Below are 12,783 nucleotides of genomic sequence, written 5' to 3'. Positions count from 1 at the left end.
AACAAGTAACTCAATAACGGAATTGTGAAGTGTGACATATGGACAAAAAAACAAACGTATTGTACCGCCTTTCCAACCAAGGCGTTTATCGCCAATTTTGAACGTAGACACCACCATTGCCATCAGAAGCTGTTTTTCCAATGGTGGAGGTCGCTGAAACAGAAGTACAGTGAGTAGGAAATCCTCAGAACTCCCGAGTCGACCAGCAGATTGGGTGGGCCCGCCCACAAGTGATTTTGAATTCCATTGCAACCCAGCCATATTGGAGCCAAATCTGGCTGGAGGAGTTTTCTCACATAACAGGCCCAAATCTGGAGAGTCCGGGCCCACAATAAGTTTCTGCTCCTCACCATGGCCCACCACTGTGCCGGAGCCCAATATCCCTTCTAAGTCACTCGTCATGACCCCATTAGAGCTATGCGACAACAAACAACCAAGGCCAATTGAGTTTTCTTCAGATCTAGAAAGCATAGCCTTACCTGGAGCTAATATTGACAGAGAATTAGGGAGAGAATCAGAGTGACGATCCACCACACACACCTTTAACCTCCGCTATCACGTTGGCGAACAAACTATGGCACCCCCCTTTAATTGCCTCGGTGTGGCCGATGGCGCCCCCGGGGCGCTATGGAGCATGATGTGGCAGGGTGGCGCCATGCCACACCTACCGGCCTTAGTGAAGATAATGCCCCACCCTTGGGCATGATCCACCATGTGGCGGTCTAGTCAGCAATGGGGCATTTGTTTAAAATGGGTGTAGTGGTATAATGCCCAATAATGCCCCATCCAATGATTACCCAATTATTATTTTTTTTGTTTTTCTTTTAAATTTAAAACTAATAATATTTCGTTTTTTTTTTATTACCGTTGTGACAGCGGTCGAAACTCAAAAAGCGCGACAAATCCGGCGTTTTATATAAAACGCCTTTGCATTTTTTTTTGAAAAAAACGCGGCGGAAGTCCGGCGTGGATGGAGCGTTTTTTTGGGGAAAAAACGGCAAAAAACCCCCCACTACGGGTGGTCTTATTGGGAACATCTTGCAGTAACCACTGAACTAAATGAAGTTCATCAATAAACCGAAAAGAATACACATAACAGGAAAGTGTGGGCAGAAATGTACTTGCTGGCTTTGACCTTTAGAATGCAGCTAGTTCATGGTCAACGTCAACCTTTGGGCTATGCAGTTAATATCGGTGATATATCGGTGAGATATCGGTTATATCGGTCCCCTAGTAAAATATCGGTGTCAAATATTGGTCAGAATATCGGTACCGATATTATCGGCGATATTGACCAATATTTGACTGATATAACTGACATCTCACCGATATTTGACCGATATAACCGATATATCACCGATATTTGACCGATATAACCGATATATCACTGAATTATTATTGTTAAATTGCTATATATGTAAATTTTGCATTATATTAAAATTACCGATATCTCACCGAGATAACCTATATCTCAAATATCGGTCTTTGACCGATATCCAATATTTTACTGCATTAACTGCATAGCCTTTGGGTACACGGTTCAAGGTCTTGCAGGGTTAAACCCGTGGATGTTCTAGAAAACCTAGAATGAAACAACCTGATTCCAGCTTGCACTTGGGCCATATCAACTGAACCTTGTTTCCTTGCTCCACCGTTTTTGAGAACCGGAACTGATACTGTTGAAGCAGTCCCTCATATTAAACACTGCAAGGACATGAGCTGGATGGGGTTGAACTTTGACCCTAGATAGTCAACTTTTGACAGCTTAGGCTAGTAGTAGACTTCTACATTTGTTTCTGGATGGGGTGATGTTTGAAGTCATGGTTAGACTTGTAATCGTCTTTTGGCGGGGAACGTGCAGCACACCATTGCAACCTGATCCACTTTTTAAGGTGAGAAATGGTTGTTTTGTAATATGAAAGAGGAATGTAGGAGATGAATGTCAACTAGCTTTCATAGCTCAGATGGTTAGAGCACCCGTTTAGTAAGCGGGAGGTCTTGAGTTCAAATCTCAATGAAAGCAGTTTTTGATATATTTTTTAGTAAACTTCCGTTTTGCTCCCTGTGGTTTGGTCATTTTAACGGTTTTGCTCCAATAGTTTAAAAAAGCCATTTTCCTCCCTGATCTTTCGAGTTTGTCGCCAGTTTGCTCCCTAATCTTTCGAGTTTGTCGCCAGTTTGCTCCCTAATGGAGTTAGAGGCTGGGAGCAAAATGAAGATAAGTTAGAAAAATCAGGGAGGAAAATGGCTATTTTTAAACTATTGGAGCAAAACCGTTAAAATGACCAAACCACAGGGAGCAAAACGGAAGTTTACTCTATATTTTTTTTAGATATCAGGGGCCTTTGATTTCTGATGTTATGGCTAGAAACATAATCATCTTGTAGTGCTATTTCTGATGTGTGGTGCACCCTTATCCATTTCTTGTGGTGGGGAACTCTAATTTGATAAAATAAGAAGGGGATGTGGGAATGTATATCAGATTTTGCTTTCATAGCTCAGATGGTTAGAGCACCCGTTTAGTAAGCGGGAGGTCTTGAGTTCGAATCTCAATGAAAGCAATTTTTTGGTCTATTTTTTTATTCTTTTTTATTTTTATTTTATTTCAGATTCTCAAAACACTGAAACTATTTAGGCCGCTTTCAGATCTTGGAGATAATGTGGCATTTAGGGATCAACACCCAGATTTACGGGCTGTTTGGCAACTTTGTGCTGAGCCATTAAAAGGGGCTGTTACGGATATATGCACACAAATAGTCATTAAGAGGGGCTGTTTGGCAACCTTGAGGGGCTGTTTGGCAACCTTGAGGGGCTGTTTGACAATTTCTGAATTTTTAAGTGCTGAACCAGTAAGAGAGTAAGAGGTCTGAACCATTAAGAGCCAGTATAATGCTTAACCTTTTCAGAGACAAATGTCTGACAAATTCAGATTAGAGGTCTTAACCATTCATACTCATTATAATGCTTAACCATAATCATTCAGACATCTGCTCACGAAACAAACAGTCTGAACATTAAGTGTTGAACCAGCATTAAAAGCTAAACAAACAGCCCCTTAGTAAAATCCCACTCATATACGCATGCATATTAATGGGTTCAAATGACATCAGGAACTATTTTGTTCACCACTGATGAATTTACTATAAGTATAAGTTATTCAACAAATAGCGTATTCACCAGCACCGATGAATAAAATGGTTCTCAGATATTTATACTTCAATCACGTATCATTTACATTACATTCGGTATCATTATATTTTCTTTAAACAGAAATGATCAAATCTAATGTGATATACTACTGTGTAGAGGATCTGTAGGGTTTGAATATTGAGACCATGAACTTGTAGACAGATTTCCTTATTTAGTATTGGGTTTGCTTCAAATTGGTTATCGAATTGCAGAAAGGGTTTCTGATGACTTTAATCACACAAACAAAAACTGATGTCTTGAATCAGGAGGTTCTTGGTTACTTTCGCTCGATTCCCAGATAATAGATCGATTCAGCAGTTTGAATCAGAAATCTGTCTGATTGTTTTGGTAACATACCAATGATCTCAAACGGTCCGTCATCATCATCACCTTAGACCATGTGTAGTGGTAAAACCAAATAATGCCCCCACCCTTGGGCGTTTTGTGACATGTGGCAGTCCAGTCAGCAAAGGAGCATTATGAGGCGTTTTTCATAAATGGGTGTAGTGGGATAATGCCCATCAATGATTACCCCATCAATTATTATATAGGTAAAAATGTGAATAAAATTTAAAAAAATAAACTTTATTACTTTTGACTGTTTAACGGTCCGATTTTGAAACAAGAGCCACAGCCAATAGCGTTTTTTAAAGGACGCCTTTTGCATTTTTTTGAAAATGACACCCAGGGGGCGGTTCTCCGGCATTAGGGGCGTTTTTTGGGGGAAAACGCCCAAAAATCCCCCACGGGTGGTCTTATGTTCATCCTCATCTGCTTCATGGTTATATTGCTAATGAAAAGCTATCTTTCGTGATCAAGATCAAAGCTTTCTTTATTCATAACAGTCACGCTTTTCTTGATGCCACCATTTGAACAAGGACTAAATACACTTTTCCCAAAATATCGATGTGCTTTCACATTTTAAGCACGAATCTAGTCTTAACCATGAATCCCGTTTGGGGACCTATAACGAGGTACTATAATTCTTATCTAGCACAAACGGTTGTAACTCGTTGCTCTTCAACAAAAACCTGCTACCATAGCTCATTCTAAACAAGCATTGAATTATTGGAAGTTTATCAACAAACCAAAAAGAATATTCATAACATGAGGTGTGGGCAGAAAAGCTATAAACAAACCACTAGTTCGTTAACTTTGTTCAACTTTTTGGTACGTGGCTCAACGTCTTGGAGGGTTAAACCCGAGAACGAAACAACCCCGAATCCCGCTTGCACTTGTCCCTTGTTGATAGAACCTTGTTTTGTAATAAGACTACAGCGAGTGATACTGATGAAACAGTACAGCGTTATCCACTTTTGTGGTGGAGTACTGGAATGATATGATAGTTTGTTAAAATAAAAAGGAAACCTGGGGATTTAGGCCAAGTTGCTTTCATAGCTCAGTTGGTTAGAGCACCCGTTTAGTAAGCGGGAGGTCTTGAGTTCGACTCTCAATGAAAGCACTTTTTTCAATGTATATTTTTTTGTTTTTTACTTCATAAACTATCATTTAAAGATCAAGTTAACTTTCATGACACCATGTGCTCGTTATATTTAAGTGTTTAAATGTACCATTGAATTACTCATGTGTTTAATTCTTCTATGTGTACCCATTTCATTAACATCCAAGATGTTGACCACCGAGAGTTCTTCAGTGGTTGTAGTGAAGTCAACCCAGCAGTCAAGATAGATTCACACAGCTGTATTGCACGCGGAGTTGAACATCGTAGCATTGACATTTTACTGGAGGTAACTGCAGTCGGTTTTGATGGTCAAAAGCAAAAATGGCCTATACAGTTGTTTAATATGCGTTTAGATCATATGTGAAATGCTTTTCATTTGTTGTGTTTTAATCGCTTTTCATTTCTTAGTTAAGAGACTAGCATCATGTCCCTTGTGACCGAAAATTGTTGGGTACTATCGAGTTTTATGTTTTACTTGGGTTTCAAAAGATGGGTATCTCAATGGGTGATTTTTAACCACGTAAAATCATAAATGGGTATGCCCGATATCTGTGGGAAACCTGAGAACCGGATGGACAATGAGTAGTGGATGTCCAACGGGTATGAGGCGAGGTAATAGACTTGTGTCACAATTGGAATGAAGAACTGAAGTACATGTATGTTGCAGTTCAAAATAAATAATGTGTATGTAGGAATTTATATTCTTTTGTTAATAGGGTGTGGTTTGGGTAGTCACTTTGGGGGTGAGCAAATTAACCACCATAACCGATAACCGAACCATAACCGACATAACCGAACCACTAATAACCGATAACCAACATAACCAATGGTTATGGTTATGAAACTTTGTATAACCACTCAATCGGTTATGGTTATGGTTATCAAGCTTTGGTTAACCGATATAACCGAAACCGAACCGAACTTGTGATGTTAACTTTATATAATGGATTTGTGTTTTACAAAACCATATAGAGGGTTTTTACTAAGATAAAAGTATGTTAGTAACAAAATGATATTGATGTAGATGCCCATTTATTTTGATAAAGAACTAAGGTGTTATGGCCATAATTGTTTTTGTTTGATAATTACCTTATTAAAAAGAACCCTAAATTGGGAGTTTCATCAAAAAGTTTAGTCTCCGTTATCTTATAAGATAGGCTCAAGCTAAGTTCAAATCGGGCACAACCCTATTTATTTCAAACCTTGCTTGGTTACTTAACCGAAATTAACCAAAACCGACCCATAACCGATTTCATAACCGATTAACCATAACTGAAGTTTGGTTATGGTTATGGTTACCAAAACTCCATAACCGAACTAGCGGTTATGGTTATGGTTAATAGTAAAAACCGAACCAAACCGACCCATGCACACCCCTACTTTGGGAACTATCCGCCACGTAGGCGCCACGTCACATGGGGTGGAGGACCCTCCCCTTGGGGACTACCCAAATTTAATTAAAAACCAATATATAATACAAGGAGAGAGAGAACAAACTTGATGGGGCCCACTTTTCAAACAACCAGCTCGTCTCTTTCGTCTTGCTTGTGCCGTTTGCGACGTGACGAGGGGGAGGGGGTGGTGTGAGACGAGGGGGACGCGTGGCGCCTTGGGGGGGGGGGGCGCGATCCCCACACCCTTTGGTCTTAGACTGTTCAACCGATTAAAAAGTCAAACTACCTGTCAATATAAATGAGCACATATGAAACATAAAGTCTAAATGTATTTTAAAATTTAAGGTATATAATAACTTCGTTAGAAAGTCTAAATGTATTTTAAAATTTAAGGTGTCTCATTGGAATCAGCCTCTCTATTCCTACGGGATAGAGGTAAGGATGTCTACATCTCACCCTCCTCAGACCCTACCTTAGCTTTGCTATTGATGAGATTTACTGAGTATGTATGATGATGATGAATAACTTCGTTAGATTTTGACTAATTACTATAATTTGTTAATTGGTTACAATAAGCAATTAAATTAATTCATAACTAAAAAGTATGGTTGTAATACCCACGGTTGTAAAACAAGGTTTTCAAGGCCGAGTACTCCCCACGTAGTCGCTACAAGGTAAGCTGCCGATGCGACTTTCTTCAACTCCGCCTAATTAGTCAGAACCGATCAAACGCGATCAATCTCAGCCAAAATCGGATTTAGTAGGTCAACTCGGGGTGTGTTTGACTTAAAAAAATAATAAAACATAATTTCTATGCCTATCAAATTAAAGAATTAATATATTTTTCACATATTTTGTTATAAATATTAACAAATTTATTTTATTTGACATATTTAAATTCTGAAAACTAATTTCTTTATAATTTAACATGTCCGAATTCCCCGAGTACTCTCCGCCTAGGCTGAGTACTCTCAACTCCCCGATCGACCGACTAGGGAGTGCCTAGCGACTTTTTCAACCATGGTAATACCTAGTCAAACTTTTATCAACAAATATTAAATTATATTATCTGCTATTATAATATGGAAAAAAAAAACATATATATAATCATCGTACCAAGTGTATATATTTTAAAACTAAATTGTCAAAATAAGTGAACAGTCAAATTTCTAGATTAATTTTGAACAGCATGAGTAGCTGTACCAATTATAATATAGTTAAGACTTGTTCAAAGAAGCTTCAGTTGGAACAAATCTCTCACCTACATAAATTGACTGTAGAAAAATATAAAAGTAGACAGGAATTTTCCCTCAGTCAAGAATTAGATATGCTATATTATATAGCAAACATTTATATAAAAAAAACTTTCTATTTTCTGCATTTGAGAAACATGGAGAGAATGGAGAAACTTCTTTATGAAGCATCACTAGAAGGAAACATAAACATCTTGCAAATGTTGCTCCAAAAAGATCCACTAATTCTTGATAAAGCTACCCTAAACCAGCATGATGACATGCCTCTACATATTGCATCTATGCTTGGACACATTGGTTTTGTGAAAGAGATCTTAACCCGAAAGCCGAAACTCTGTATGGAATGCGATTCGCAAAGACGCTTGCCACTTCATATAGCATCTGCTAAAGGCCATGTGGATATAGTTAAAGCGTTGTTATCGGCTAACCCTGAGACTTGTACTGCACGCGACCGCGATGGGAGAAACGCGCTTCATGTTGCAGCCGTTAAAGGACAGTGTGAAGTTGTGAAAGTGTTGGTGCAAGCTCAACCTCATGCGGCTAGAGCCATGGTGCAGCAGGAGACCATCTTGCACTTGTGTGTGAAGCATAACCAACTAGAGGTTTTGAAGTTGTTAATAGAGACTATGGGTGATCATGAGTTTGTAAACACTAAAGATTCTCATGGCAATACTATACTACATCTTGCTGTTGCTGACAAACAAATTGAGGTATGCATAACAATATGTTATCCATCATATTCAAGACTTCTTTAGATAAAACTGCCATTTGGTCCCTATAGTTTGGTCACTTTTGCCAATTTAGTCCAAAACTCAAACCTTTTGCATCTGGGTCCCTGTGGTTTCAGTTTTATTGCCATTTTGGTCCAAAAATGAAATCAGGTCATATTTGTTTTATAAAATTATGTTATTTTGTCATTTTCCTCAGGGGCAAAATGGTCATTTCTTTTTATAAATAAATACCAGATTTTATAAGACAAATATGACATGATTTGCTCTTGAGGAAAATGACAAAATAACATAATTTTAGAGTTAAATGTCATTTTAGTCCTTGTGGTTTGGGCCATTTTGACAGTTTAGTCCAAAGGTTTCATTTTTAACCTGTGGGTCCAAAAAGGTTTCACAGTTGCCATTTTAGTCCAGTGGGTTAACTTCATCCATTTTTTCTGTTAACGAGAAGGCCAATTCGGTCATTTTATATGGCTGAATTGCCCTTTTAGTTAACAGAATTACATACAAAATGACCGAATTGGCCTTCTCGTTAACAGAAAAAATGGATGAAGTTAACCAAGTGGACTAAAATGGCAACTGTGAAACCTTTTTGGACCCACAGGTTAAAAATGAAACCTTTGGAGTAAACTGGCAAAATGACAATAAATATGATTTTTGGACTCATAATTTTATAAGACAAATATGATTTGATTTCATTTTTGGACCAAAATGGCAATAAAACTGAAACCACGGGGACCCAGATGTAAAAGGTTTGAGTTTTGGACTAAAGTGGAAAAAGTGACCAAACCTCAGGGACCAAAATAGTAGTTTACTCTAAAAAGTATATACAAAATTTAGACTTAACTGATTCTATCTTGAACATCTGTTAGACAGTAAACTTCTTGCTATTGAATACAACGGTAGAAATGAACGCGTCAAACACCAACGGGGAAACAGCGATGGATATATTGGCTCAAGGTCCTAGAGATACGAAAGATCAACAGATCAAACGATGTCTAATGCGTGCAGGAGAGACTGAAACGAAAAAAGAAATTTTTCTTAGACAAATTCCTCAAAATCCCAGAAGCCAAATAGGGGATGAGAACATGAGGCGTTATGACACACCGCGGTTAAAAAAAGAGTCGAAGAACAATGATGATTGGTTAGACAAGAAGAGAAACACTTTGATGGTTGTGGCATCATTGATAGCAACCATGGCCTTTCAAGCAGGCACTAATCCTCCGAGTGGCGTTTGGCAAGACAACTCAATCGCGCAGGCTGGATCGGCTGTCATGTTATACAATCATCCGAATTATTACCATACGTTTCTAGTTTGCAACACGGTGGCCTTTGTTTCGACTCTTAGCATCATCTTGTTGCTTATTAGTGGATTACCTTTTTTAAGGCATAAGGTTTTCTTGTGGATTCTAATGGTTATTATGTGGATTGCTACTACCTCTATGTCAATCAGTTATGCAGTTGCCATATCGGTTTTGACACCAAAACCCGAGGCACAGACATTTAAGAACGTAGTAAATGGTGTCGTGTTGGTTTGGATTGGCTTGATGACATTACTAGTTGGGGGACACGCCATTCGGCTGATGGAAATCTTCCATAAGTTACCAAACTCTAGAAAGAAGGCCATCTTGGGTCCAATTATCATGGACCATACTTAAATTTAAACTTGTAAAATATTTAGCCATTGAAACCTTAGATGTGTAGGTGTGATGTATCAACATATAGCACATGTACACAAGACTCTTTAAGAGAATTTGAGAATAGTTGTGATTGTTGCAAAATAAATTTTCATTTGTTGTATTGCTCAAAAACTTAAGAGGTGTAGAATTACTTGTTCACATCTCAAATATATGATTTAGATATAGTAATATAAGGAATAAGTTATATGTAAGGAATACTTAATCTATGTTGAGGAAGTTAGAATGCAACGGATGATCTGAGAGGCGTGTAATCATTTTCAGATCGAATTATTTCGGTGGTTCTTCCAAAAATTTCAATAGTATACAACTCAGAATTTGAGAACAAGAACCTAGTATGTGTATATTGTGTAATTCAAAATGATTTATTTTTAGAGCCAAATTTTATCTCGAAATGCTTTATTTTAGAGCCAATTTTTATCTCCAAAATAATGGGTATTTTTCAGAAAATAAATTTTCGGATGGCAGTTCGACGCCAGCCAACTAAACAAATAGGTATCACCAATAATTTACCAATGCCCGAGGAATCAATTAATTTTTTTAAAAAAGTTTACCAACAATACAAATCTTGTTTTGCCAAGTGAACCGGCTTGTCGAGACATTTCCGTTCACTGGTAACGTGTCTAGTAATTCCACTCCTAGCCCAACTTATTTATGTTTAAAGTTTTGGCTCTTTCTATCATGACTCTCCCCGTCTACTTGGTCCAAATAAAAGTTTGTCAACTCCTAAATCAGCTCCTCATCAATCTATTTGTATTTGTATTTGTGTTTGTTTATGTTTTATTATGTTTATTTGTGATTGTATAATATTATTAACAAATGAACATAAATGAATATGAACATAAAAATATGCGTGTTCATGTATTTGTGTTTGTTAATTCATTCGGTGAACGAATACAAATATAGACTTGTTCATATTCTTTCGATTCATTCACAACCTTCACCGGTACTAAGAGCTAACTTTGAAACGCTGTCGAAATAGAGTAGCTTAGCGAGGCTGGAAAGGGTATTAGACAATCATGAGCAAACCACACACAACAAGCAAGAAGGCAATTCGAACTTGGAAACAAAAAAGAACATAACTTATATGTGGTCTAACCAAAAGGGTAATGACCCGGTCCATGTTGAACTAGTGAATCAGTATCACCTCAAAAACAATGTGGCAACAGTGAATCTCAACACATTAACTGTGTTATATGAAGTGATGCGTCCAATAGTTATCTTTTGAGATTTTGTGAATAGAATACTTATTACTCCATTTAGTTTGAATAGGGAAACTTATAGTTTGTATTTAGGATTAAGTCCTGTTACAAAACTTGTGGCTACAAAAATCCACCGAGAGGCTATCCGGATCATTATAGCGGTCAAGGGGACGGGCCATCTTCTCTGATCCGCTTCGGACCTGCACACATTCCCGAGAACCCATTAGAAGGGATTAGAGACCAGGGTTAGTATTAGGGGTTGAATTTCTGACACGACCCGAAAACCCGACACGAACCTAACACGAAATTTGCGGGTTTAGGTTCAGTTTAAACGGGTTCGGGTCAGTTTCAAGTTGAACCCGCGAACCCGTTTAAGTTAACAGGTTAGGTTCTGGTCAACCCGTTTAACATATTTATATTATATTATATTTTTTTACAATATGTTTTAAGTCATAAGTTAAATTGATGTGTATTTTATGCCATAATTATAACTTAAAAATTGAAATTAACATAAGATTTTCAGGTTGAACGGGTCATGTTCGTGTCAACCCACGAAGTTTCGGGTCGTGTTGGGTTCATATGTATGATATGGTTTTCGGGTTCGGGTCGGGTTCGGGTAGAATTCTCAAGTTGGGTTAAACCCTCCAACCCGCGAACACGACCCGTTTAGCACCCCTAATTAGTATAGGGGGGTCATTATAGTTAGAGTAAATTACAAGTTTTGTCTTACGTTAACACCGTTTTGCAGGCGGTATCCTTTGGCGCAAAAGTTGACGAGTTCTGTATTTAATGTTTTAAAATTCTGCATGTTATGTCTTTTGAGCCTAACATATGCATACATATGTATATACAAAGGAGTTCATCCTCGCACCCTAGGCTCATCGCTTTAGGCTCATCCCCCACATCTGCTGACGTGGACGTCTACGTGGCGGATTATCCTCAAGGGACTACCCTCCTCCATACCCATTAGCCTAACAATCGACCGGAGAAATTTTGGTTTAAGCATAGTTATTTAACTGTTTATCAAGCAATGAATTGTTTCGATTGTCTTTTTTGGTTTACTTGCACCATTATTGTAGAACTTCAAAACCAACACAAGGAAGTACACAGCAAAAAAGTTCATATGAAACAAGTATTATACATATTTTGGTAAATGTTACACTAACCTTTTGAATATGTTTGTCTTTAATCATTATAGTTTAAGGTTAAAGATATGAAATTATTGTATGAATTATTTTTTTTTGTTCAGCACATATATTATTTTAAAGGGAATAACATTGATGTTAAACATATTCTTATCACTAAAATATATTTAAACATTCAACTAATGTTTTTCAATAAAAATATTGAAACGTATAACTGGTGAAGTAAATGATAAAGAAATTTTCAAAAGTTGTACACATAACACATGTCATGTCACAAATACATTTAAAATCTTAAACTATTATAGTTAAGAAGCTGGGAAATTTCTAGTGTGAGTTATCTAAACAAAAAAGAAACAGTCAATTATAGTTGGTCAATGATTATTGTCCGAATAATACCCCCTTCCCCACTAGTTAACTTGACAAAAGTTTTAGATATATATAAAGAGTAAATTATTTTTTGAGTCCCTGTGTTTTAGTGGTTTTAACCACTTAAGTCCAAAATCAAAAAGTTTAACGCCCTGAGTCCCTAGCCATTTATTTTATAACGTTTTGAGTCCAATTTTGTTCATTTTATAACGATTTGAGTCCAAAAAATTGGACTCAAAAGGTTAAAATTTGGACGCAAAAGGACTCAAATGGTTAATGAAAATGATTATAGGGACTCAGGTCGTTAAACTTTTTGCTTTTGGACTCAACTAGTTAAAACCACTAAA

General features: G+C 37.3%; 1 protein-coding gene and 3 non-coding genes across 4 annotated transcripts; all 4 read left to right on the top strand.

Annotated features, from left to right (window-relative positions):
- Positions 1 to 1,949: 1,949 nt before the first annotated feature.
- TRNAT-AGU lies at positions 1,950 to 2,023 on the top strand. The gene has a single exon. It is a non-coding gene; the product is annotated as a tRNA-Thr (tRNA).
- A 464-nt stretch (positions 2,024 to 2,487) lies between these two features.
- On the top strand, positions 2,488 to 2,561 carry TRNAT-AGU. The gene has a single exon. It is a non-coding gene; the product is annotated as a tRNA-Thr (tRNA).
- Positions 2,562 to 4,577: 2,016 nt separating this feature from the next.
- Positions 4,578 to 4,651, top strand: TRNAT-AGU. The gene has a single exon. It is a non-coding gene; the product is annotated as a tRNA-Thr (tRNA).
- Positions 4,652 to 7,415: 2,764 nt separating this feature from the next.
- Positions 7,416 to 9,811, top strand: LOC118484788 (ankyrin repeat-containing protein ITN1-like). Its single transcript, XM_035980782.1, has 2 exons — positions 7,416 to 8,008; positions 8,899 to 9,811. Exons 1-2 carry the CDS (start codon positions 7,436 to 7,438, stop codon positions 9,682 to 9,684), a joined length of 1,359 nt encoding a protein of 452 aa, XP_035836675.1. The 5' UTR covers positions 7,416 to 7,435; the 3' UTR covers positions 9,685 to 9,811.
- Positions 9,812 to 12,783: the final 2,972 nt, after the last annotated feature.

Source organism: Helianthus annuus, chromosome 12 (assembly GCF_002127325.2).
Source record: "Helianthus annuus cultivar XRQ/B chromosome 12, HanXRQr2.0-SUNRISE, whole genome shotgun sequence".
NCBI classification, from domain to species: Eukaryota; Viridiplantae; Streptophyta; class Magnoliopsida; order Asterales; family Asteraceae; genus Helianthus; species Helianthus annuus.
This window is presented reverse-complemented; position numbering and strand designations above follow the sequence as displayed.

What these genes read in the sequence shown, in the direction of transcription:
- LOC118484788 (XM_035980782.1), top strand. Translation starts at nt 7,436, where the DNA reads ATGGAGAGAATGGAGAAACTTCTTTATGAAGCATCACTAGAAGGAAAC. An exon ending in TTGCTGACAAACAAATTGAG is followed by an intron (nt 8,009 to 8,898) that starts GTATGCATAACA and finishes AACATCTGTTAG; the next exon opens with ACAGTAAACTTCTTGCTATT.